This window comes from Manacus candei, unplaced genomic scaffold, assembly GCF_025592945.1.
Source record: "Manacus candei isolate 608988 ecotype Guabito, Panama unplaced genomic scaffold, ASM2559294v1 h1tg000288l, whole genome shotgun sequence".
Taxonomy (NCBI): Eukaryota; Metazoa; Chordata; class Aves; order Passeriformes; family Pipridae; genus Manacus; species Manacus candei.
This window is the reverse complement of record NW_026138336.1, coordinates 15,335-39,446: the sequence shown is the minus strand read 5'-3', so window position 1 is coordinate 39,446 and position 24,112 is coordinate 15,335. Positions and strand designations below refer to the sequence as shown.

The 24,112-nt window shown below is 61.5% G+C and overlaps 1 protein-coding gene across 1 annotated transcript in view; it reads right to left on the bottom strand.

Moving 5' to 3' along the window:
- Positions 1-5,292: 5,292 nt before the first annotated feature.
- The window catches only part of LOC127464870 (E3 ubiquitin-protein ligase RNF31-like), a 33,341-nt gene continuing 14,521 nt past the window's right edge, over positions 5,293-24,112 (bottom strand). Inside the window, 16 exon segments of the mRNA XM_051775323.1 lie at positions 5,293-6,096; positions 6,259-6,502; positions 8,364-8,460; positions 8,950-9,007; positions 9,747-9,860; positions 11,082-11,240; positions 12,517-12,578; positions 12,812-12,926; positions 13,880-13,969; positions 15,245-15,343; positions 16,198-16,371; positions 18,099-18,188; positions 18,469-18,597; positions 18,668-18,895; positions 21,296-21,475; positions 23,573-23,884. Coding sequence (XP_051631283.1) covers positions 6,262-6,502; positions 8,364-8,460; positions 8,950-9,007; positions 9,747-9,860; positions 11,082-11,240; positions 12,517-12,578; positions 12,812-12,926; positions 13,880-13,969; positions 15,245-15,343; positions 16,198-16,371; positions 18,099-18,188; positions 18,469-18,597; positions 18,668-18,895; positions 21,296-21,475; positions 23,573-23,884 — 2,148 coding nt within the window. The 3' untranslated portion in view covers positions 5,293-6,096; positions 6,259-6,261.

Here is a 24,112-nt window from a genome sequence, read left to right as displayed (position 1 = left end):
GAGGAACACGAGAAGTAAATCCCGGGAAATCCAGCCGGGGGCACAGCCCGGCTGAGCCAGGACACGGCCCCGGGGCAGGATCTGACCGCGGGCACCTCTGCAGGGCAGCAGGGGAGCAGCCGGGGGGGACCAGGGGACAGTCCCCAACACGGGAACCAAAACATCGGGACTCAGCACAGAGTGCAGGGCGGCCCTCGGGAACAGCCCCTAAAACCCCTCGGGAACAGCCCCTTAAACCCCTCGGGAACAGCCCCTTAAACCCTCGGGAACAGCCCCGTTAATTCCTCGGGAACAGCCCCATTAATCCATCGGGAACAGCCCCTTAACCCTCGGGAATAGCCCCTTAAACCCTCGGGAACAGCCCCATTAATTACTCAGGAACAGCCCCTTAAACCCCTCGGGAACAGCCCCTCAAACCCTCGGGAGCAGCCCCATAAACCCCTCGGTAATAGCCCCTTAAACCCTCGGGAACAGCCCCTTAAACCCTCGGGAGCAGCCCCATTAATTCGTCGGGAACAGCCCCATTAATTACTCAGGAACAGCCCCTTAAACCCCTCGGGAACAGCCCCATAAACCCCTCGGGAACAGTCTCGTTAAATCCCTCGGGAACAGCCCCTTAAACCCTCGGGAACAGTCTCGTTAAATCCCTCGGGAACAGCCCCATTAATTCCTCAGGAACAGCCCCTTAAACCCTCGGGAACAGCCCCATTAATTCCTCGGGAACAGCCCCATTAATTACTCAGGAACAGCCCCTTAAACCCCTCGGGAACAGCCCCATTAATTCCTCGGGAACAGCCCCTTAAACCCTCAGGAACAGCCCCATTAATTCCTCGGGAACAGCCCCTTAAACCCTCGGGAACAGCCCCATTAAACCCTCGGGAACAGCCCCATTAATCCATCGGGAACAGCCCCTAAACCCCTCGGGAACAGCCCCTTAAACCCCTCGGGAACAGCCCCTTAAACCCTCGGGAACAGCCCCGTTAATTCCTCGGGAACAGCCCCGTTAATTCCCTCGGGAACAGCCCCTTAAATCCCTCGGGAACAGCCCCATTAATCCCTCGGGAACAGCCCCTTAAACCCTCGGGAACAGCCCTTTAAACCCCTCGGGAACAGCCCCATTAATCCATCGGGAACAGCCCCTTAAACCCTCGGGAACAGCCGCATTAATTCCTCGGGAACAGCCCCTTAAACCCTCGGGAACAGCCCCATTAATCCATCGGGAACAGCCCCTTAAACCCTCGGGAACAGCCCCATTAATCCCTCGGGAACAGCCCCTTAAATCCATCGGGAACAGCCCCTTAAACCCCCGGGAACAGCCCTTTAAACCCTCGGGAACAGCCCCTTAAACCCTCGGGAACAGCCCCATTTAATTCCTCGGGAACAGCCCCTTAAACCCCTCGGGAACAGCCCCGTTAATTCCTCGGGAACATCCCCTTAAACCCCTCGGGAACAGCCCCGTTAATTCCTCGGGAACAGCCCCTTAAACCCTCGGGAACAGCCCCTTAATCCATCGGGAACAGCCCCTTAAATTCCTCGGGAACAGCCCCTTAAACCCTCGGGAACAGCCCCATTAATCCCTCGGGAACAGCCCCTTAAATCCCTCGGGAACAGCCCCTTAAATCCCTCGGGAACAGCCCCTTAAATCCCTCGGGAATAGCCCCATAAACCCCTCGGGAACAGCCCCTTAATCCATCGGGAACAGCCCCATTAATCCATCGGGAACAGCCCCTTAAACCCTCAGGAACAGTCCCATTAATTCCTCGGGAACAGCCCCTAAAACCCTCGGGAACAGCCCCTTAATCCCCTCGGGAACAGCCCCTTAAACCCTCGGGAACAGCCCCGTTAATTCCTCGGGAACAGCCCCGTTAATTCCTCGGGAACAGCCCCTTAAATCCCTCGGGAACAGCCCCATTAATCCCTCGGGAACAGCCCCTTAAACCCTCGGGAACAGCCCCATTAATCCCTCGGGAACAACCCCTTAAATCCCTCGGGAACAGCCCCTTAAATCCCTCGGGAATAGCCCCATAAACCCCTCGGGAACAGCCCCTTAATCCATCGGGAACAGCCCCTTAAACCCTCGGGAACAGCCCCATTAATCCCTCGGGAACAGCCCCATTAATCCATCGGGAACAGCCCCTTAAACCCTCGGGAACAGCCCCTTAAACCCTCGGGAACAGCCCCATTAATTCCTCGGGAACAGCCCCATTAATCCCTCGGGAACAGCCCCTTAACCCTCGGGAACAGCCCCATTAATTCCTCGGGAACAGCCCCATTAATCCCTCGGGAACAGCCCCATTAATCCATCGGGAACAGCCCCATTAATTCCTCGGGAACAGCCCCATTGAAGCTGATGCCAAACTGTATCTGGCAGAGAAGTTCCTGATATCTTGGGAGGTACACCCATGTTTTGACTCACTTTCCTTCTCTATCAGTCCTTGTTTTCCTTCTTTACACTTAATTTAGCCTCTTAATTTCTGTTTTCCTGAGCACATCTGCTTCTGTTCTCCCGTGTCCCTGTGTTCTGCAGACCTCAAGGAATTATTGCCTCTGCTGTTTCTAAGACCAACTTTTCTGTGCCTTTGCTTAAAATCCATATTCTGAATTTAACCCTCTACTTTTCGTATTGCTGTATTACATTTGCTTTCTAGTCCTCACCTGGCCTCAGGTCGTGCCCAAATTCATCCCTTCTCTCCACTAATTGTCTTACAACCCCCCCCCAGATGAGACGATATCACATCCAGAAAGTCTCATTAAAAGTTTCAATTAATCTAATTAAGTTCTTTAAAATCCTCGACTTTCTGGGTTTTACACCTTCCAGCTGCGTTACCGCTCAAGGTCACAAGATGCCGTCGTAGACCACAAAATACGCAGTTTACACACACAGAGTCAAATTGTTTTACCGCATAAACCCCAGAAGTCGTCGCTGCAGACCCCAAAATGTGCGTTCTGCCGTTAATTTGAGCGAATCTTTAAAAATTCGAAGTCAAAAGCTGTTCGACAACAATATTCGCTCCCTCGGTCTCTTCCAAGCTCCGATTATCACCGCGCCTGATGCATTAAAAATTCAAAGTTCGATTTAACTTTATTCCCTTGTGTCTCTTTAAGGTCCCGAAACGCATCTGTTGCGATTTCCCGGTCGGCAAAGGACAAATCTGAATTTTTTTTTTTAATTTTCGAACGGCGCGCGGCGGAGTTCCCGTCACTGCTTTGGGATTGCCGAGGTCACTTCCCGAGAACGAACAAACCAACTTTTAAACGCAGAACAAACCAACTTTTAAACGCAGAACAAACAGCCTGGAAAACGAAACGGGACAAAGAGACCCGCAGGATTTTGCCTCCAGCTGCCGCATTCCAGGGATTCCTCAGCGGGAAGAGAAGGGAACCCAAAGGAGGCTCCTCTGGGTCCTAAAGCCCCTTTTTTTCGTCTCGAGAAAACCGAAAGGAAACGATTCCCGACTCTTAAAACGCTTCAAAAGGAAACTTAAGGATTGTCGACCTCCCAAATCTTCAAGTCAAAATGAACAGTATTTGGCCAAACACAACGCAATGCAACCCAGATCTGGGTTATACCAGACAGAGGCTGCTGCCTCTTTTCGGAAGGCGTCTCTTCTGGGAGACTTTGCCAAAACCGATGCCGAAACCAGCATCAAACGACTGCTCCGAGGCAGTTTTGAGTCTTTAAAGCAGCAAAGGTGTTGATTTGGAGCAACATTTGGGGCGCCGGGCAGGACAAACCGGCTCCGAAGTTCTCAGTGGAAAGTCAGGCAGTCGATACAGTTCTGGTGAGAGATCACAATATTTCACGGGAATATTCAGTACAATGACATCATCTAGTTATAATATTCACATCAGGGGGGGTTCAGGCGGAGCTTGAGGCGGAGTCATCCTTTTGGGGAGGTTCCTGGGGGTCGTTCCTGTTTCTTCAGCCTCCCGAGGGTCGTTTTCTCTGCTCCTCATCGTCACGAACTTTTCAGCTCTTACTAAAGTCTTACTAAAAACCCCTTTACTCAGCCCTTCACCCCCCCCAAATATCCATCCTCTCTAATTTGTGACCGCTTGGCCAACCTTTTTGTTATCTTTCATCAGGGCAGAGCACAGCAAGGACAAACAGGCCTCTCAGAGCCTGGTGCCTTCTCTCCCTTAACCAATCCCAGAACACACGTTCTCTGCCTCGGTCCTTACAACCCAAATGCAGCAAATCCCTCAGGGTGGGACCTGTGAGCCTCTGCTCGGGGCAGGATTCCAGCAGCCAAAAATCCTCGCTCTGGTTCAAGACAATGGACCTGGGGGGGACATGGAGGGATCTGGGGGGTCATGGAGGGACAATTGAGGGTCCTGAGGGGCCTTTGAGGGACCTGAGGGGACATGGAGGCACCACTGAGGGACCCGAGGGACCACTGAGGGTCCTGAGAGGACATGGAGGGTCCCAAGGGGCCATGGAGGGACCTGAGGGGCCGTGGAGGGACCTGAGAGGACATAGAGGGACCACTGAGGGACCTGAGGGGCCATGGAGGGACCTGAGGGGTCATGGAGGGACAGTTGAGGGACCCGAGGGGCCATGGAGGGACCTGAAGGGACATGGAGGGTCCTGAGGGGACGTGGAAGGACCATTGAGGGACCTGAAGGGACATGGAGGGATCACTGAGGGTCCTGAGGGGCCATGGAGGGTCCTGAGAGGACATGGAGGGATCACTGAGGGTCCTGAGGGGCCATGGAGGGACCTGAGGGGACGTGGAAGGACCACCGAGGGACCTGAGGGGACATGGAAGGACTATTGAGGGTCCTGAGGGGACATGGAGGGACCTGAGGGGACATGGAGGGACAACTGAGGGACCATTGAGGGACCATTGAGGGACCTGAGGGGACATGGAGGGTCCTGAGGGGACGTGGAGGGACCACTGAGGGACCTGAAGGGACATGGAGGGACCTGAAGGGACATGGAGGGATCACTGAGGGTCCTGAGGGGCCATGGAGGGTCCTGAGGGGACGTGGAGGGACCACCGAGGGACCTGAGGGACCTGAAAGGACGTGGAGGGACCTGAGGGGACATGGAGGGGCCACTGAGGGACCTGGGGGGACATGGAAGGACCACTGAGGGCCCACTGAGGGCCCAGAGGGGCCGTGGAGGCCCCACGGAGGGACCCGAGGGCTCTTTGAAGGCCCTTCCCGCCATTTTGGGGCCCCTCAGGCCCCGCCCCCTCCCCTCTCCACCAATCAGCACGCGGCCTCACTGTCACGTGACATGCCAGCCATATACGGGGTTATTTGCATAAAGGGGCGGGGCTAAAGGGCTCACCCAGTCGGCGGCCAAATATGGGCTTTATTTGCATAAAGGGGCGTGGCTACACTGCCTCTTCCAGAGGTTGGCCATACACGGTCTTCATTTGCATAAAAGGGGGCGTGGCTCTGCATCTTCCAGCAGGCAGACCTACCTGGCCATTGTTTGCATAAAAGGGGGCGTGGTTCCCCACGGATGGATGGATATGGACTTCATTTGCATGAAAAGGGGCGTGGCTCCAGCTCCTCTTCCAGCAGATGCCCATCTATGGCCTTTATTTGCATAAAGAGGGCGTGGCTCTTCCAACAATGAACACACGGATTTGAATAAAATGGGGCGTGGCTCCACACCCAACAAGGAGGTGCCAGTTTATTTGCATAAAAGGGGCGTGGCTCCCCATCAAACAGACATGGTTATTTGCATAGAAGGGGGCGTGGCTCCACCTCTGCCAGCAGGTGCCCATATATGGCCTTCATTTGCATAAAGGGGGTGTGGCTCTTCCAACAGGTGGGTTGATATGGATGACATTTGCATAAAAGGGGGCGTGGCTCTGCCACCAACAAAGCCATGGATGCGATAAAATGGGGCGTGGCTTCACGTCCGACAAGCAGATCCCGATTTGCATAAAGGGGGCGTGGCTTCTCCCTCAGGTGGATGCATATGGAGTTTATTTGCATGAAAGGGGGTGTGGCTTCACAGCCAAAACCAGATATATTTAGTTTATTTGCATAAAAGGAGGGTGTGGCTCCACCTCCAACGAGCAGACATATCTTTATTTGCATAAAAGTGGGCGTGGCTCAGCAACCCCAGTCGGCGCCCTTCATTTGCATAAGGGGGCGTGGCTTCTCCCTCCGGTGGATGTACGTGGAGTTTATTCGCATGAAAGGGGGCGTGGCTCAGCACCCCCAGCCAGTGCCCTTCATTTGCATAAGGGGGCATGTCCCTGGGGGGGGCGTGGCTCAGCACACCCCAGCCAACACCCTTCATTTGCATAAGGGGGCGTGTCCCCGGCCGGGGGGGCGTGGCCGCAGCGGCGCCTCCCTCTCCAGCAGGTGGCGCAGTCGCTGCTCGAAGGCCGCGTCGCTCTCGGCGGGGCCGCGCCGGGTCCTCCCGGCCGGCAGGTGGCGCTCTGCGGCCGCGCGCAGCTCGGCCCGGTCATAGAGCGGCGCCGGGTCCAGCCCGTGGCGGTTCACCAGCCCCACCAGGTACTCGCTGTAGTGCCCCCTGGCGGCCGGGAGGACCCGCCCGTGAGGGAGGGACCCCCGGGGACCCCAAAGGGCCCCAAAAGGAGCCGCGGCCCGGCCCCGGAACCCCCCCTCTGTGCCAAAGCTGCCCAAATTTCCCCAAACCTCCCCATTTCTGCCCAAATTTCCCCAAACCTCCCCATTTCTGCCCAAATTTCCCCCAACCTCCCCATTTCTGCCCAAATTTCCCCCAAACCTCCCCATTTCTGCCCAAATTTCCCCCAAACCTCCCCATTTCTGCCCAATTTTCCACCAAATGTTCCCCAAACTTCTCCATTTCCGCCCAATTTCCCACAAATTTTCCCCCAAACTTCCCCATTTCTGCCCCGATTTCCTCCCGAACTTCCCCATTTCCGCCCAATTTCCCACAAAATGTTCCCAAAACTTCCCCATTTCTGCCCAATTTCCCACAAAATGTTCCCCAAACTTCTCCATTTCCGCCCAATTTCCCACAAATTTTCCCCCAAACTTCCCCATTTCTGCCCCGATTTCCTCCCGAACTTCCCCATTTCCGCCCAATTTCCCACAAAATGTTCCCAAAACTTCCCCATTTCTGCCCAATTTCCCACAAAATGTTCCCCCAAACTTCTCCATTTCCGCCCAATTTCCCACAAAATGTTCCCAAAACTTCCCCATTTCCGCCCAATTTCCCACAAAATGTTCCCAAAACTTCCCCATTTCTGCCCAATTTCCCACAAAATGTTCCCCCAAACTTCTCCATTTCCGCCCAATTGCCCACAAAATGCTTCCCAAACTTCCCCATTTCTGCCCAATTTTTAACAAAATTTCCCACAAACTCACCGGGTTTTGTCCCAAATTCCCCCATTTTTGCCCCGATTTCCTCCCAAACTTCCCCATTTCTGCCCAATTTCCCACAAAATGTTCCCCAAACTTCCCCATTTCGGCCCCGATTTCCTCCCAAACTTCTCTATTTCCGCCCAATTTCCCACAAAATTTCCCACAAACTCACCGGTTTTTTTCCCAAATTCCCTCTGAGTGACCCACAGGGACCCCCCCAAATCCCCCCCAGCCCCACATTTCCCCCCCAAAACCGCCCCTGAACACCCCAAATCCCCTCCCAGTGACCCCCAAGTGCCCTCAGAGACTCCCAGACCCCCCCAAGTGACCCCAAGGACCCCCAGACCCACCCAGGGACCCCCAAGTCCCCCCCAGCCCCACATTTCCCCCCCAAACCGCCCCTGAACACCCCAAATCCCCTCCCCAGTGACCCCCAAGTGCCCCCAGAGACCCCCAGACCCCCCCAAGTGACCCCAGTGACCCCTCAGACTCCCTCTGAGTGACCCACAGGGACCCCCCCCAATTCCCCCCCAGCCCCACATTTCCCCCCAAAACCGCCCCTGAACACCCCAAATCCCCTCCCAGTGCCCCCCAGGTGCCCCCCAAGTGACCCCAGACATCCCCCAGACCCCCCCAAGTGCCCCCCCGAGACCCCCAGACCCCCCCAAGTGACCCCAGGGACCCCCAGACCCCCCCAAGTGACCCCAGGGGTCCCCAATTCCCCCCCAGCCCCACATTTCCCCCCCAAACTGCCCCTGAACACCCCAAATCCCCTCCCAGTGACCCCCAAGTGCCCCCAGAGACCCCCAGTCCCCCCAGTTCCCCCCTGGACCCACCAAATCCCCTCCCAGTGACCCCCGAGTGCCCCCCAGAGACCCCCAGACCCCCCCAAGTGACCCCAGGGGTCCCCAATTCCCCCCCAGCCCCACATTTCCCCCCCCAAAACCGCCCCTGAACACCCCAAATCCCCTCCCAGTGCCCCCCAAGTGCCCCCCAGGTGCCCCCCGAGCCCCCCAGGTGCCCCCCGAGCCCCCCAGCCCCACCTGCAGAGCCCGGCGTGTCCCGGGGCCGTTTCCTTCCCACACGGCTCATCCCGGAGCGCGGCCCCGAATTCCTTCTGCTCCAGCACCGGGCACCGCCCTGGGGGGGGCAGTGAGGGTTGGGGGGCCCAGGTGGGGTTTGGGGGGGGCCCAGGTGGGGTTTTGGGGGTCCCAGGTGGATTTTGGGGGGGGTCTCAGACGGGGTTTGGAGAGTCACGGGTGTGTTTTGGGGGTCCCAGGTGGATTTTGGGAGGTCCCAGGTGAGGTTTGGGGGGTCCCAGGTGGATTTTGGGAGGTCCCAGGTGAGGTTTGGGGGGTCCCAGGTGGATTTTGGGGGGGCCCAGGTGGGGTTTGGGGGGGTCTCAGATGGGGTTTGGAGAGTCACGGGTGTATTTTGGGGGGCCCAGGTGGGGTTTGGGGGTCCCAGGTGGGTTTTGGGGGTCCCAGGTGGATTTTGGGGGGGTCTCAGACGGGGTTTGCAGAGTCACGGGTGTGTTTTGGGGGTCCCAGGTGTGGTTTTGAGGGGTCCCAGGTGTGGTTTGGGGGGTCCCAGTCCCTCCCAGTCCCTCCCAGTCCCACCTGGACCCACCTGTGGGGTTGGGGGGGGCCTCGGGGGGCGGCTCCGTCTCAAAGGGGACGTTTCCCATCTGAGCAAAGACCCCAAAGTGAACCCCAGGGACCCCCAGGGCCTCCCAGTGACCCCCAGTCCCCTCCCAGTCCCTCCCAGTGCCCCCCAATCCCCTCCCAGTTCCACCCAATCCCCTCCCAGTGCTCCCAGTCCCTCCCAGTGCCCCCAATCACCTCCCAGTCCCTCCCAGTCTCCCCAATCCCCTCCCAGTCCCCCCCAATCCCCTCCCAGTCCCCTCCCAGTCTCCCAGTACCCTCCCAGTCCATCCCCAGACCCTACTAATTCCCTTCCACTTCCCCCAATCCCCTCCCAATTCCCCCCAGTCCCCTCCCAGTCCCTCCCAGTGCCCCCCAGTCCCTCCCAGTGCCCCCCAGTCCCTCCCAGTGCCTCCCAATCCCCTCCCAGTGCCCCCCAATCCTCTCCCAGTCCCTCCCAGTCCCTCCCAATCCCCTCCCAGTGCCCCCCAGTCCCCTCCCAGTGCCCCCCACTCCCCTCCCAGTGCCCCCAGTCCCCTCCCAGTGCCCCCCAATCCCCTCCCAGTGCCCCCTGTCCCTCCCAGTGCCCCCCACTCCCCTCCCAGTGCCCCCAGTCCCCTCCCAGTCACTCCTAGTTCCCCCAGTCCCCTCCTAGTGCCCCCCAGTCCCCTCCCAGTGCCCCCAGTCCCCTCCCAGTCAATCCTAGTTCCCCCAATCCCCTCCCAGTCCCCTCCCAGTCCCTCCCAGTGCCCCCCCAGTCCCTCCCAGTGCCCCCAGTGGCACCTGGAGCAGCCTCTGGAGCCGGGGGGGGTCCCAGTCCCGGAGGTAGAACAGACAGTCCCGGGGGTGGTGCCCGTGGAGGGACCCCCGCAGGGGGCACTCGGGGGAGGGGCAGCTCTGGGGGGGGGAGGGGGCAAAGGTCAGGCTCTGACCCCCCCAAACCCCCCCCGGGACCCCCAAAAAAACCCCAAATCCCCCCCAAGATCCCCCAAACACCCCCCAGAAACCCCAAAACCCCCATAGATCCCAAACTCCCCCCAAAACCCCCCTGAGACCCCCAAAAACCCCCAAATCCCCCCAGGATCCCCCAAACACCCCCCAGAAAACCCAAAACCCCCATAGATCCCAAACTCCCCCCAAAACCCCCCTGAGACCCCCAAAAACCCCCAACCCCCCCCCACCCCAAGACTCTCTTAGAGACCCCCCAACCCCTCCAAGCCCCCCAAACCCCCCCCAACCCCCCCCAGACACCCCCAAACCACCCCAAACCCCCCCAACCCCCCCCAGACACCCCCAAACCACCCCAACCCCCCCCCAGACACCCCCAACACCCCCTTAGGGACCCCCAGGACTCCCAACACCCACCGAGACCCCCCAAAACCCCCCAAACCTCCCATAGAGACCCCCAGGACCCCCCCACTGCCTCCCAGTTCCCCCCCAGCCCCTCCCAGTAACCTCCCAGTCCCTCCCAGTATATCCCAGTTCTCCCCAGTTCTTCTCCCAGTTCCCCCCCGTCCCTCCCAGTGTCCCCCAATCCCCTCCCAGTATATCCCAGTTCTTCTCCCAGTTCCCCCCCAGCCCCTCCCAGTATATCCCAGTTCTCCCAAGTTCTTCTCCAGTGCCCCCCAGCCCCTCCCAGTTCTCCCCAGTTCTTCACCCAGTGCCCCCCAGCCCCTCCCAGTAACCTCCCAGGCCCTCCCAGTATATCCCAGTTCTCCCCAGTTCTTCTCCCAGTGCCCCCCCAGTCCCTCCCAGCGCCACCCAATCCCCTCCCAGTCCCTCCCAATCCCCTCCCAGTCCCTCCCAATCCCCTCCCAGTCCCTCCCAGTTCCCCCCAATCCCCTCCCAGTCCCTCCCAGTCCCCTCCCAATCCCCTCCCAGTCCCTCCCAATCCCCTCCCAGTCCCTCCCAGTCCCTCCCCAATCCCCTCCCAGTCCCTCCCAGTCCCTCCCAGTCCCTTCCCAATCCCCTCCCAGTCCCTCCCAGTCCCTCCCAGTCCCCCCCAGTCCCTCCCAGTCCCCTCCCACTCCATCCCAGTCCCTCCCAGTCCCCTCCCAGTCCCTCCCAGTCCCTCCCAGTCCCCTCCCAGTCCCCCCCAGTCCCCTCCAGTCCCCTCACCCCCGGGCCATGGAAGGTGGCCCCGCAGCCGGCGCAGAACTGGTGCCGGCACTGGGAGCACTGGAAATGCAAACACCCCCCCCGGGCCAGGGCGAACCACAGCCCGCACTGGGGGCAAACTGGGGGGGTGGGGGGGTCACTGGGGGGCTCTGGGACCCCCAAAAACCCCCCAAATCCCCCAGGACCCCCCAAATCCTAAACTGGGGGGGTTGGGGGTCACTGGGGGGCTCTGGGACCTCCAAAGACCCCCCCAGGACCCCCAAATCCTGCACTGGGGGCAAACTGGGGGGGTGGGGGGGTCACTGGGGGGCTCTGGGACCCCCAAAGATCCCTGAGACCCCCCAGGACCCCCCAAATTCCCCAGGACCCCCCAAATCCTGCACTGGGGGCAAACTGGGGGGGGGGTGGTGTCACTGGGGGGCTCTGGGACCCCCAAAGACCCCCCCAGGACCCCCCAAATTCCCCAGGACCCCCCAAATCCTGCACTGGGGGCAAACTGGGGGAGGTGGGGGGTCACTGGGGGGCTCTGGGACCCCCAAAGACCCCCCCAGGACCCCCCAAATCCCCAGGACCCCCCAAATCCTAAACTGGGGAGGTGGGGGGGTCACTGGGGGGCTCTGGGACCCCCAAAGATCCCTGAGACCCCCCAGGAGCCCCCAAATCCCGCACTGGGGGGGAATTGGGGGTCACTGGAGGGCTCCAAGACCCCCCAATCCCCCCCCAGGACCCCCAAACCTCCGCAAATTCCCTCCCAGACCCCCCGTTATCCCCCCCCTCTCCTCTCAGGACTCCCCAAACCCCAATTTATGGGGCAGAGACCCCCCCAAAGACCCCCCTGGGACCCCCCAAATCACCCCCCCCCCCAAATATGGGACTGAGACCCCCCCAAATCCCCCTCTGGGACCCCCCAAATCACCCCCACCCCCAAATATGGGACTGAGACCCCCCCAATCCCCCCCCAGATCTCCCAAATCCCCCCTCCCACCCCCCAATACAGAGCAGAGACCCCCCCCAATCTCTCTTTAGGACCCCCCAAGCCCCCCCAGGGTCAGATGGGAAACGTCCCCTTTGAGACGGAGCCGCCCCCCGAGGCCCCCCCCAACCCCACAGGTGAGGCCAGGTGGGACTGGGAGGGACTGGGAGGGACTGGGACCCCCCAAACCACACCTGGGACCCCCCAAAATCCACCCGGACCCCCCAAACCACACCTGGGACCCCCCAAAATCCACCTGGACCCCCCAAACCACACCTGGGACCCCCAAACCCCACCAGGACCCCCCAAACCACACCTGGGACCCCCCAAGCCCTACCTGGGACCCCCTAAAAATGCACCTGGGACCCTCCAACACCCCACCTGGGACCCCCTGAACACACCTGGGACCCCCAAAACCCACCTGGGACCCCCTGAACACACCTGGGACCTCCCAAAACCCACCTGAGACCCCCCAAACCAGACCTGAGATCCCCCAAACCACACCTGGGACCTCTCAAAGTCTCCTGGAGACCCCCCAAAAACACACTTTGGACCCCCCAAACCACACCTGTCCCCCTTTAACTCTCTTGGGACCCCCCAAACCCCACCTGGGACCCCCAAAACACACCCGTGACTCTGCAAACCCCGTCTGAGACCCCCCAAAAATCCACCTGGGACCCCCTGTACACACCTGGGACCTCCCCAAATTCACCTGAGACCCCCCCAAATCCTCTCCGACCCCCCCAGCCCCCCTCACCAATGCCGTGCTCCCCCAGGAAAGCCCCCAGCCCCCCGGGGGCTCCCTGGGGGTCTCTGGAGCTCAGCCAGGCCTCGAACTCGGCGCAGGACAGGCTGGAGTGCTGGGGGTCCCACTGGGGGGGGGTTGGGGGTCACCAGGGACCCCCAGAGACCCCCAGGAACCCCCACAAACCCTCCCTGGGACCCCCCAAAACCCCCCCGGGACCCCCCAGCCCCCCCTCAAAGCCCTTTTTAGCCCCCCAAAACTCCCCTCAGGGTCCCCCAAGCCCCCCCAGACCCCCCAGCCCCCCCTCAAAGCCCTTTTAATCCCCCCAAAAACTCCCCTCAGGACCCCCCAAATCCCCCAGGACCCCCAGCCCCCCCCCTCAAAGCCCTTTTAATCCCCCCAAAACTCCCCTCAGGACCCCCCAGCCCCCCCTCAAAGCTCTTTTATCCCCCAAAACTCCCCTCCGGCTCCCCAATCCCCCCCAGGACCCCCCAACTCCTCCCCAGGACCCCCCAGCCCCCCCTCAAAGCCTTTTTTATCCCCCCAAACCCCCCCGAGGACCCCCCCAGCCCCCCCTCAAAGCCATTTTTACCCCTCCAACCCCCCCCCGGACCCCCCAGCCCCCCCTCAAAGCTCTTTTATCCCCCCAAAACTCCCCCGTTGGACCCCCCAGCCCCCCCCTCAAACCCTTTTTATCCTGCCAAAACTCCCCTCAGGACCCCCAAAACCCCCTCAGGACCCCCCAAACCCCCCAGGACCCCCCAGCCCCTCCTGAAAGCCATTTTTACCCCCCCAAACCCCCCATTGGACCCCCCAGCCCCCCCTCAAAGCCCTTTTAATCCCGCCTAAACTCCCCCCAGGATCCCCCCAGGCCCCCCCAGGACCCCCCTAACCCCCCCCCAGGACCCTCCAACCACCCCCAGGACCCCCCAAACTCCCCCCAGGATCCCCCAAACTCCCCCCAGGACCCCCCAAACTCCCCCCAGGATCCCCCAAACCCCCCCAGGACCCCCCCAATTCCCCCCCCGGACACCCCCAGGACCCCCCCAATTCCCCCCCCGGCCCCCCCAGCCCCCTCACCGGGCGCTGGCAGCGGGGGCAGCAGCACTGGTGGCACTGGGGACACTGGGCCGGGCCCCGCTCGGCCTCGAAGATGAACCCGAAGGAGCACTGGGGGGGTTGGGGGGGGGTCAGAGACCCCCTGGGACCCCCCAGGGACAGCAGAACACCCCCCAGTAACGACCAGTGACAGCAGAACACCCCCCAGTAACGACCAGTGACAGCAAACACCAAACCAGTAACAACAAACAGCAAACCAGTGACAGCAAACACCAAACCAGTAACAACAAACAGCAAACCAGTAACGACCAGTGACGGCAAACACCAAACCAGTAACAGCAAACACCAAACCAGTGACAGCAAACACCAAACCAGTAACGACCAGTGACAGCAAACAGCAAACCAGTAACAACCAGTAACAGCAAACACCAAACCAGTAACAGCAAACACCAAACCAGTAACGACCAGTGACAGCAAACAGCAAACCAGTAACAGCAAACACCAAACCAGTAACAGCAAACACCAAACCAGTAACGACCAGTGACAGCAAACAGCAAACCAGTAACGACCAGTGACAGCAGAACACCCCCCAGTAACAACCAGTGATGGCAAACAGCAAACCAGTAACAGCAAACACCAAACCAGTAACAACCAGTGACAGTAAACACCAAACCAGTAACAGCAAACACCAAACCAGTAACAGCAAACACCAAACCAGTAACAGCAAACACCAAACCAGTAACAACTAACAACACTAAACCCCCTCCCAGTAACTCCCAGTCACTCTGAGTAACCCTAAAGTGATTCCCAGTAACCCCAAACCAGTAATTCCCAGTAACCCCAAAGCCCAAACCAGTAACTCCCAGTAACCATAAATTCCCTCCCAGTAACTCCCAGTTCCTCCCAGTAACCCTGAAGCACCTCCCTGTCCCTCCCACTGCCCACCAGTTCCCTCCCAGTCCCTCCCAGTAACCCCAACCCCTCCTCCCAGTCACCCCAATCCCCTCCCACTCCCCCCCCAGTCCCTCCCAGTCCCCTCCCAATCCCCTCCCAGTCCCCTCCCAATCCCTTCCCAGTCCCTCCAATCCCCTCCCAGTCCCCCCCAGTCCCTCCCAGTCCTTCCCAATCCCCTCCCAGTCCCCCCCTACTCCCTCCCAGTCCCTCCCAGTCCCCCCCAGTCCCTCCCAGTCCTTCCCAATCCCCTCCCAGTCCCCCCCAATCCCCTCCCAGTCCCTCCCAGTCCCCCCCAATCCCCTCCCAGTCCCTCCCAGTTCCCCCCAATCCCCTCCCAGTCCCCCCCAGTCCCTCCCAGTCCCCCCCCAATCCCCTCCCAGTCCCTCCCAGTCCCCCCCCAGTCCCCCCAGTCCCCCCAGTCCCCCCCAGTACATGGGGGCACCACAGGAACTGGGGGTCCCGGAGCAGCTCCAGCTCCGTCAACTTCTGGGTCACGAGGCCGAAGGTGTCGGGGTCCAAACAGCTGCGGAGCTGAAACCAGTACGGACCAGTATGGACCAGTACGGACCAGTATGGACCAGTATGGACCAGTACGGACCAGTATGGACCAGTACAGATCAGTACAGACCAGTACAGACCAGTACGGACCAGTAACCCCAAACACCCTCCCACTCCCTCCCAGTCCCCATCCATCCCCTCCCAGTTCCCCCAGTCCCCTCCCAGTATAAACCAGTGCCCCCAACCCCCCTTTTAACACCCTTTAATCCCCTCCCAGTGCCCCCCAATCCCTTCCAGTGCCCCCCAATCCCCTCCCAGTGCCCCCCAATCCCTCCCAGTACAAACCAGTGCCCCCAATCCCTCCCAGTGCCCCCAATCCCTCCCAGTGCCCCCCAATCCCATCCCAGTGCCCCCCAATCCCTCCCAGTATAAACCAGTGCCCCCCCAATCCCTCCCAGTGCCCCCCAGTCCCCTCCCAGTGCCCCCCTAATCCCCTCCCAGTCCCTCTCAGTCCCCCGTACCTGCGGTTCCAGTGTGGACCAGTACCAGAGCCCCCCCAATCCCCTCCCAGTGCCCCCCAGTCCCCTCCCAGTCCCTCCCAGTGCCCCCTACCTGCGGTTCCAGTGTGGACCAGTACCAGAGCCCCTCCCAATCCCCTCCCAGTCCCTCCCAGTGCCCCCCAATCCCCTCCCAGTCCCTCCCAGTGCCCCCCAATCCCCTCCCAGTCCCTCCCAGTCCCTCCCAGTGCCCCCCAATCCCCTCCCAGTCCCTCCCAGTGCCCCGTACCTGCGGCTCCAGTGTGGACCAGTACCAGAGCCCCCCAATCCCCTCCCAGTCCCCTCCCAGTGCCCCCCAATCCCCTCCCAGTCCCTCCCAGTGCCCCGTACCTGCGGCTCCAGTGTGGACCAGTACCAGAGCCGCTGGGCCTCGTCGCGCAGGTCGGGGCGGGAGCAGGAGGGGCAGCCCAGGGCGCCCACCCCCCTCTCCCGGACCCCCACCGTGAAGTGCAGCCGGAAGCACTCGGGGCACAGCGGGCACGAGCAGCCGGGCAGCCACTGCATCTGCACCAGTACGGACCAGTAAGGACCAGTGGCACACCAGTGACACACCAGTGACGCACCAGTGACACACCAGTGACACACCAGTGACACACCAGTGACACACCAGTGACACACCAGTGACGCACCAGTGGCACACCAGTGACACACCAGTGACACACCAGTGACACCCCAGTAACCGTTATTACACATGGACGCCGTCAGTGCTGCCCCCGCTGGTCACAGGGGGAACTGCAGCCAGGAACACACAACAACCAGGAGCTCCCAGTCACTCCCAGTAACCCTCCCAGTCACTCCCAGTAACCCTCCCAGTCCCTCCCAATCCCCTCCCAGTCCCTCCCAGTCACTCCCAGTCCCTCCCAGTCCCCTCCCAGTCCCTCCCAATCCCCTCCCAGTCCCCTCCCAGTCCCTCCCAGTCCCCTCCCAGTCCCTCCCAGTCACTCCCAGTCACTCCCAGTCACTCCCAGTCCCCTCCCAGTCCCTCCCAATCCCCTCCCAGTCCCCTCCCAGTCCCTCCCAGTCCCCTCCCAGTCCCTCCCAGTCACTCCCAGTCCCCTCCCAGTCCCTCCCAGTCTCCCCCAATCCCCTCCGAATCCTCTTCCAGTTCCTTCCCAGTCCCTCCCAGTCCCTCCCAAGCTTCTCCCAGTTCCTCCCAGTCCCTCCCAATCCTCCTCGATCCCACCCAATCCTCTCCCAGTTCCTTCCCAGTTCCTCCCAGTCCTTCCCAATCCCCCCCAATCCCCTCCCAGTTCCTTCCCAGTCCCTCCCAATCTCCCCCAATCCCCCCCAATCCTCTCCCAATTCCTTCCCAGTTCCTCCCAGTCCCCCCAATCCCCTTTTAACACCCTTTAAGAACCTCCCAGTCCCTCCCAGTCCCTCCCAATCCCCTCCCAATTCCTCCCCAGTCCCTCCCAGTCCCTCCCGATGCCCTCCCAGCCCAAACCAGCCCAAACCAGTATAAACCAGTATAAACCAGTATACCCAGTGCCCACCTAGGCGCGGGGCAGCCCCCAGCCTCACACAGCGCACTCCCAGCCCAAACCAGTATAAACCAGTATAAACCAGTATAAACCAGTCCAAGCCAGTATAAACCAGTATAACCCAGTGCCCACCTAGGCGCGGGGCAGCCCCCAGCCGCACATGGCGCACTCCCAGCCCAAACCAGTATAAACCAGTATAAACCAGTATAAACCACTCCAAGCCAGTATAAACCAGTATAAACCAGTATAACCCAGTGCCCACCTGGGCGCGGGGCAGCCCCCAGCCGCACACGGCGCACTCCCAGCCCAAACCAGTATAAACCAGTATAAACCAGTATAAACCAGTCCAAACCAGTATAAACCAGTATAAACCAGTCCAAACCAGTATAAACCAGTATAAACCAGTCCAAACCAGTATAAACCAGTCCAAACCAGTATAAACCAGTATAAACCCGTCCAAACCAGTATAAACCAGTATAAACCAGTATAAACCAGTCTAAACCAGCGCCCACCTGGGCGCGGGGCAGCCCCCAGCCGCACACGGCGCACTCCCAGGCCAAACCAGTCCAAACCAGTATAAACCAGTATAAACCAGTCCAAACCAGTATAAACCAGCCCAAACCAGTATAAACCAGTATACCCAGTGCCCACCTGGGCGCGGGGCAGCCCCCGGCCACACACGGCGCACTCCCAGCCCAAACCAGCCCAAACCAGTATAAACCAGTATAAACCAGTATACCCAGTGCCCACCTGGGCGCGGGGCAGCCCCCAGCCGCACACGGCGCACTCCCAGCCCAAACCAGCCCAAACCAGTATAAACCAGTATAACCCAGTGCCCACCTGGGCGCGGGGCAGCCCCCAGCCGCACACGGCGCACTCCCAGCCCAAACCAGTCCAAACCAGTATAAACCAGTATAAACCAGTATAAACCAGTATAACCCAGTGCCCACCTGGGCGCGGGGCAGCCCCCAGCCGCACACGGCGCACTCCCAGCCCAAACCAGTATAAACCAGTATAACCCAGTGCCCACCTGGGCGCGGGGCAGCCCCCAGCCGCACACGGCACACTCGCAGCCCAAACCAGTATAAACCAGTATAAACCAGTATAACCCAGTGCCCACCTGGGTGCGGGGCAGCCCCCAGCCGCACACGGCGCACTCGCAGCCCAAACCAGTATAAACCAGTATAACCCAGTATAGCCAGTGCCCACCTGGGCGCGGGGCAGCCCCCAGCCGCACACGGCGCACTCCCAGCCCAAACCAGCCCAAACCAGCCCAAACCAGTATAAACCAGTATAAACCAGTATAACCCAGTGCCCACCTGGGCGCGGGGCAGCCCCCAGCCGCACACGGCGCACTCGCAGCGGAGCCGCCTCCTGAGGGCCGCGCGGTCCGTGCAGTCCTTCACCGCCTCCACCAGTTCTCCCAGTAAGGCCTCGCCGCCGGGCCCCACCCGGCCCAGGCCCAGCTCGCGCCCCAAACTGGCCACCAGTAAGGCCCGGCCCCAGCTGGCCACGTCCAGGGTGGCCAAGATGCGCCGGACCAGCGCCTGGGGGGAGGGGAGAGCGGGGGTGACCCCCCCAGTAAGGACCAGTAGCTCCCAGTAAGACCAAAGAGCCAACTGGTAACTCTAAACCCCAAACCAGTGACTCCCAGTAAGCCCAAACCCCACACCAGTAACGCCCAGTGGCTCCCAGTAACCCGAAACCCGTAACCAAAAGCCCCAAACCAGTGACTTCCAGTAAGTCTGAATCTGCTCCCAGTAACTCCCAGTAAGCCCAGAACTCCAACCAGTAAATCCCAGTTGCTCCCAATAGCTCAAAGCCCTAAACCAGTAAGACCAGTAAGGGACCCCACTGCCTCCCAGTCCCTCCCAGCCCATCCCAGTCCCTCCCACTCCCTGCTCGATCTCCTCCCAGTCCCTCCCAATCCCCTCCCAGTCCTTCCCAGTCCCTCCCAGTTCCCTCCAATCCCCCCAATCCCCTCCCAGTCTCTTCCAGTCCCCCCCACTCCCCCCTCAGTTCCCTCCCAGTGCCCCCCAATTGTCTCCCAGTCCCCCCAATCCCCCCCAGTCCCTCCCAACCCCTCCCAGTGCTCCCCAATCCCCTCCCAGTCCCTCCCAACCCCTCCCAGTGCCCCCCAGTCCCCCCCAGTCTCTCCCAGTCCCTCCCAACCCCTCCCAGTCCCCCCAATCCCCTCCCAGTCCCTCCCAACCCCTCCCAGTGCCCCCCAATCCCCCCCAGTCTCTCCCAGTCCCTCCCAACCCCTCCCAGTGCCCCCCAATCCCCCCCAGTCTCTCCCAGTCCCTCCCAACCCCTCCCAGTGCCCCCCAATCCCCCCCAGTCTCTCCCAGTCCCTCCCAACCCCTCCCAGTGCCCCCCAGTCTCTCCCAGTCCCTTCCAACCCCCTCCCAGTCCCCTCAATCTCCTCCCTGTCCCCCCAAAGTCTCTCCCGAGTTGCCTCCCAATCCCCTCCCAATCCCCTCCCACCCCTCCCAATCTTCTCCCAGTCCCCTCCCAGTCCCCCCATTCCCCTCCCAATCCCCTCCCAGTCCCTCCCAATCCCCTCCCAGTCCCACCCATTCCCTCCCACTCCCCTCCCAGTCCCATCCATTCCTTCCCACTGCCCTCCCAGTCCCTCCCACTCCCCTCCCAGTCCCTCCCAATCTCCTCCCAATCCCCTCCCATTCTCTCCCACTCCCCTCCCAGTCCCACCCATTCCACCCAATCCCCTCCCACCCCTCCCAGTCCCTCCCAGTCCCTCCCAGTCCCCCCAGTCCCCCCAGTGCCCCCAGTTTGCCCAGTTTCCCCCCAGTTCACCTGCTGGTCGGGGCACTCAAAGTCCATTCCCCCCAGTCCCTCCCATTCCCCCCAGTCCCTCCCAGTTTCCCCAGTTCACCTGCTGGTCGGGGCACTCAAAGTCCAGTTCCCCCATTCCCCCCAGTCCCTCCCAGTTCCCCCAGTTCCCCCAGTCCTCCCAGTCCCTCCCAGTTCACCTGCTGGTCCGGACACTCAAAGTCCAGTTCCCCCAGTCCCTCCCAGTCCCCCCAGTCCCTCCCATTCCCCCCAGTCCCTCCCAGTGCCCCCAGTTCACCTGCTGGTCGGGGCACTCAAAGTCCAGCTCCCCCAGTCCCCCCAGTTTGCCCAGTTTCCCCCCAGTTTGCCCAGTTCACCTGCTGGTCGGGGCACTCAAAGTCCAGTTCCCCCATTCCCCCCAGTCCCTCCCAGTCCCCCCAGTCCCTTCCAGTCCCTCCCAGTTTGCCCAGTTCACCTGCTGGTCGGGGCACTCAAAGTCCAGTTCTCCCATTCCCCCCAGTCCCTCCCATTCCTCCCAGTCCCTTCCAGTCCCTCCCAGTCCGCCCAGTTCACCTGCTGGTCGGGGCACTCAAAGTCCAGCTCCCCCAGTCCCTCCCAGTGCCCCCAGTCCCCCCAGTTTGCCCAGTTCCCCCCAGTCCCCCCAGTTCACCTGCTGGTCGGGGCACTCAAAGTCCAGCTCCCCCAGTCCCTCCCAGTCCCTCCCAGTCCCCCCAGTTTGCCCAGTTTCCCCCCAGTCCGCCCAGTTCACCTGCTGGTCGGGGCACTCAAAGTCCAGTCCCCCCAGACCCCCCAGTTTGCCCAGTTTCCCCCCAGTTCACCTGCTGGTCGGGGCACTCAAAGTCCAGTCCCCCCAGACCCCCCAGTTTGCCCAGTTTCCCCCCAGTTCACCTGCTGGTCGGGGCACTCAAAGTCCAGTTCTCCCATTCCCCCCAGTCCTCCCAGTTTCCCCAGCTCACCTGCTGGTCGGGGCACTCAAAGTCCATTCCCCCCAGTCCCTCCCATTCCCCCCAGTCCCTCCCAGTCCCCCCAGTTCACCTGCTGGTCGGGGCACTCAAAGTCCAGTTCCCCCAGTCCCTCCCAGTGCCCCCAGTCCCCCCAGTCCCTCCCAGTCCCTCCCAGTCCCCCCAGTTCACCTGCTGGTCGGGGCCATCAAAGTCCAGTTCCCGCGGCGGCCGCCAGAGGCGCTGCAGGAAGGGGCGGAGCCGCGGCCGCTGCAGCTCCCTCAGCGCCCCCCACTGGTCGCCCCCGCTCCGCTGCAGCGCAGCCGCCGCAGAAGCGCGGTCCGGGAACCCCAGGGACGAGAGAGAGCGGAGCTGGGGGGACAGGGACAGTCAGGGACGGGGGGGACAGTTAGGGACAGGGGGGACAGGGGGGGCAGTCAGGGACAGGGGGACAGTTAGGGACAGGGGGGACAGGGGGACAGTCAGGGACAGGGGGACAGTTAGGGACAGGGGGGACACTTAGGGACAGGGGGGACAGTCAGGGACAGGGGGACAGTTAGGGACAGTTAGGGACAGGATGGACCAGTTAGGGACAAGGGGGACAGTTAGGGACAGTTAGGGACAGGATGGACCAGTTAGGGACAGGGGGGACAGGGGGACAGTTAGGGACAGTCAGGGACAGGGGGACAGTCAGGGACAGGGGGGACAGTTAGGGACAGTTAGGGACAGGGGGGACAGTTAGGGACAGGGGGGACCACTTAGGGACAGTTAGGGACAGGGGGGACAGGGGGGACAGTCAGGGACAGGGGGACAGTTAGGGACAGTTAGGGACAGGGGGGACACTTAGGGACAGGGGGACAGTTAGGGACAGAGGGACAGTTAGGGACAGGGGGACAGTTAGGGACAGGGGGAACAGTCAGGGACAGTCAGGGACAGGGGGGACAGTCAGGGACAGGGGAGACAGTTAGGGACAGTCAGGGACAGGGGGACAGTCAGGGACAGGGGGACAGGGGGACAGTCAGGGACAGGGGGACAGTTAGGGACAGGGGGGACAGGGGGACAGGGGGACAGTTAGGGACAGGGCTCGGAGCTGGGATGGGGACAGGGGGACAGGGGGACAGTTAGGGACAGTCAGGGACAGTATGGACCAGTTAGGGACAGGGGGGACAGTCAGGGACAGGGGACAGTCAGGGACAGGGGGACAGTTAGGGACAGAGGGACAGTTAGGGACAGTTAGGGACAGGGGGACAGTTAGGGACAGTTAGGGACAGGGGGACAGTCAGGGACAGGGCTCGGAGCTGGGAGGGGACAGGGACAGGGGACAGTTAGGGACAGGGGGGACAGTCAGGGACAGGGGGGACAGGATGGACCAGTCAGGGACAGGGGGACAGTCAGGGACAGGGGGACAGTCAGGGACAGGGGGACAGTCAGGGACAGGGGGGACAGGGGGGACAGTCAGGGACAGGGGGACAGTCAGGGACAGGGGAACAGTCAGGGCCAGCACAGACCCGTCAGGGACAGTCAGGGACAGTCAGGGACAGTATGGACCAGTCAAGACCGGTATGGACCAGTCAGGGCCAGCACAGACCACTCAGGGCCAGCATGGACCACTCAGGGACAGTATGGACCACTCAGGGCCAGTATGGACCAGTGAGGGCCAGCATGGACCAGTCAGGACCAGTACAGACTGATACAGACCAGTACAGACTGATATGGACCAGTACAAACTGGCACAAACCAGTATAAACCACTCTACAACCCCTATTCTGTCCCATAAACCACCTGGTACAGACCAGTACGGACCAGTACGGACCAGTATGGACCAGTATGGACCAGTATGGACCAGTATGAACCGGTAGGAACCAGTAGGAACCAGACCAGACCATCTCCCCAAAATCTCCCCCTTCAGCCCCTCCCCAGGCCCCGCCCACAGACCCCTCCCCACCAACTAAGCCCCACCCACCAACAAAGCCCCACCCCCAACTGGAGCCACGCCCCCAACCCCCTTGGCTCCACCCACCAACAAAGCCACACCCCCAGCCCCCTTGGCTCCACCCTCCAACAAAGCCACACCCCCAACCAGAGCCACACCCCCAACCCCCTTGGCTCCACCCACCAACAGAGCCACACCCCCAAACAGAGCCACACCCCAGCCCCCTTGGCTCCACCCATCAACAAAGCCACACCCCCAACAAAGCCATGCCCCCAAACCCCTTGGCTCCACCCACCAACAAAGCCACACCCCCAACCTGAGCCACACCCCCAACCCCCTTGGCTCCACCCACCAACAAAGCCACACCCCCAACTGGAGCCACGCCCCCAACCCCCTTGGCTCCACCCACCAACAGAGCCACACCCCCAACTTGAGCCACACCCCCAACCCCCTTGGCTCCACCCACCAACAAAGCCACACCCTCAAATGGAGCCACACCCCCAACCCCCTTGGCTCCACCCCTTGAGGCCCCTCACCTGACACCGGCGCTGTCCAATCAGAGCCAGGAGGGCGTGGTCGGGCTGCCCCGCCCCTTTAAGCCACGCCCAGGCCGCCTCCTGCAGGGAGGGGGTCCCGAGGGGCCCCCCCTTGTCCAGGGCCCCCCGACGCTCCCCCTCCTCCTGCAGGGCCCGCAGGAGCCCCCCCAGGCGGGACCGGAACCCCCAGACCAGCTCCTGGGGGGAGGGGCACGGGCGGGGACCCCCCGAAACCCCGGGGGGGGTGGGGGGAGGGGCCACGAAGAGGGAGGGGCTTAAAGATTCGGGGGGCAGCCCCTGGGACTCGGCGGCCTGGGGGGGAAAAGGGGGGTCAGGAGGGGAGGGACCCCCCCAGGGAGTCCCCAGATCCCACCTGGGACCCCCAAAACACCCCCAAAGCTGCCAGAACCCCCCCTTGACAGTCAGAGTAAACCCAGAACCCCCAAAACCTCCTAAAGATCCCCCCAGGACCCCCCAAACCCACCAAGGACACCAAACCCCCTCAGGTACCCCCCCAAACCACCCCAGGGACCCCCAAAC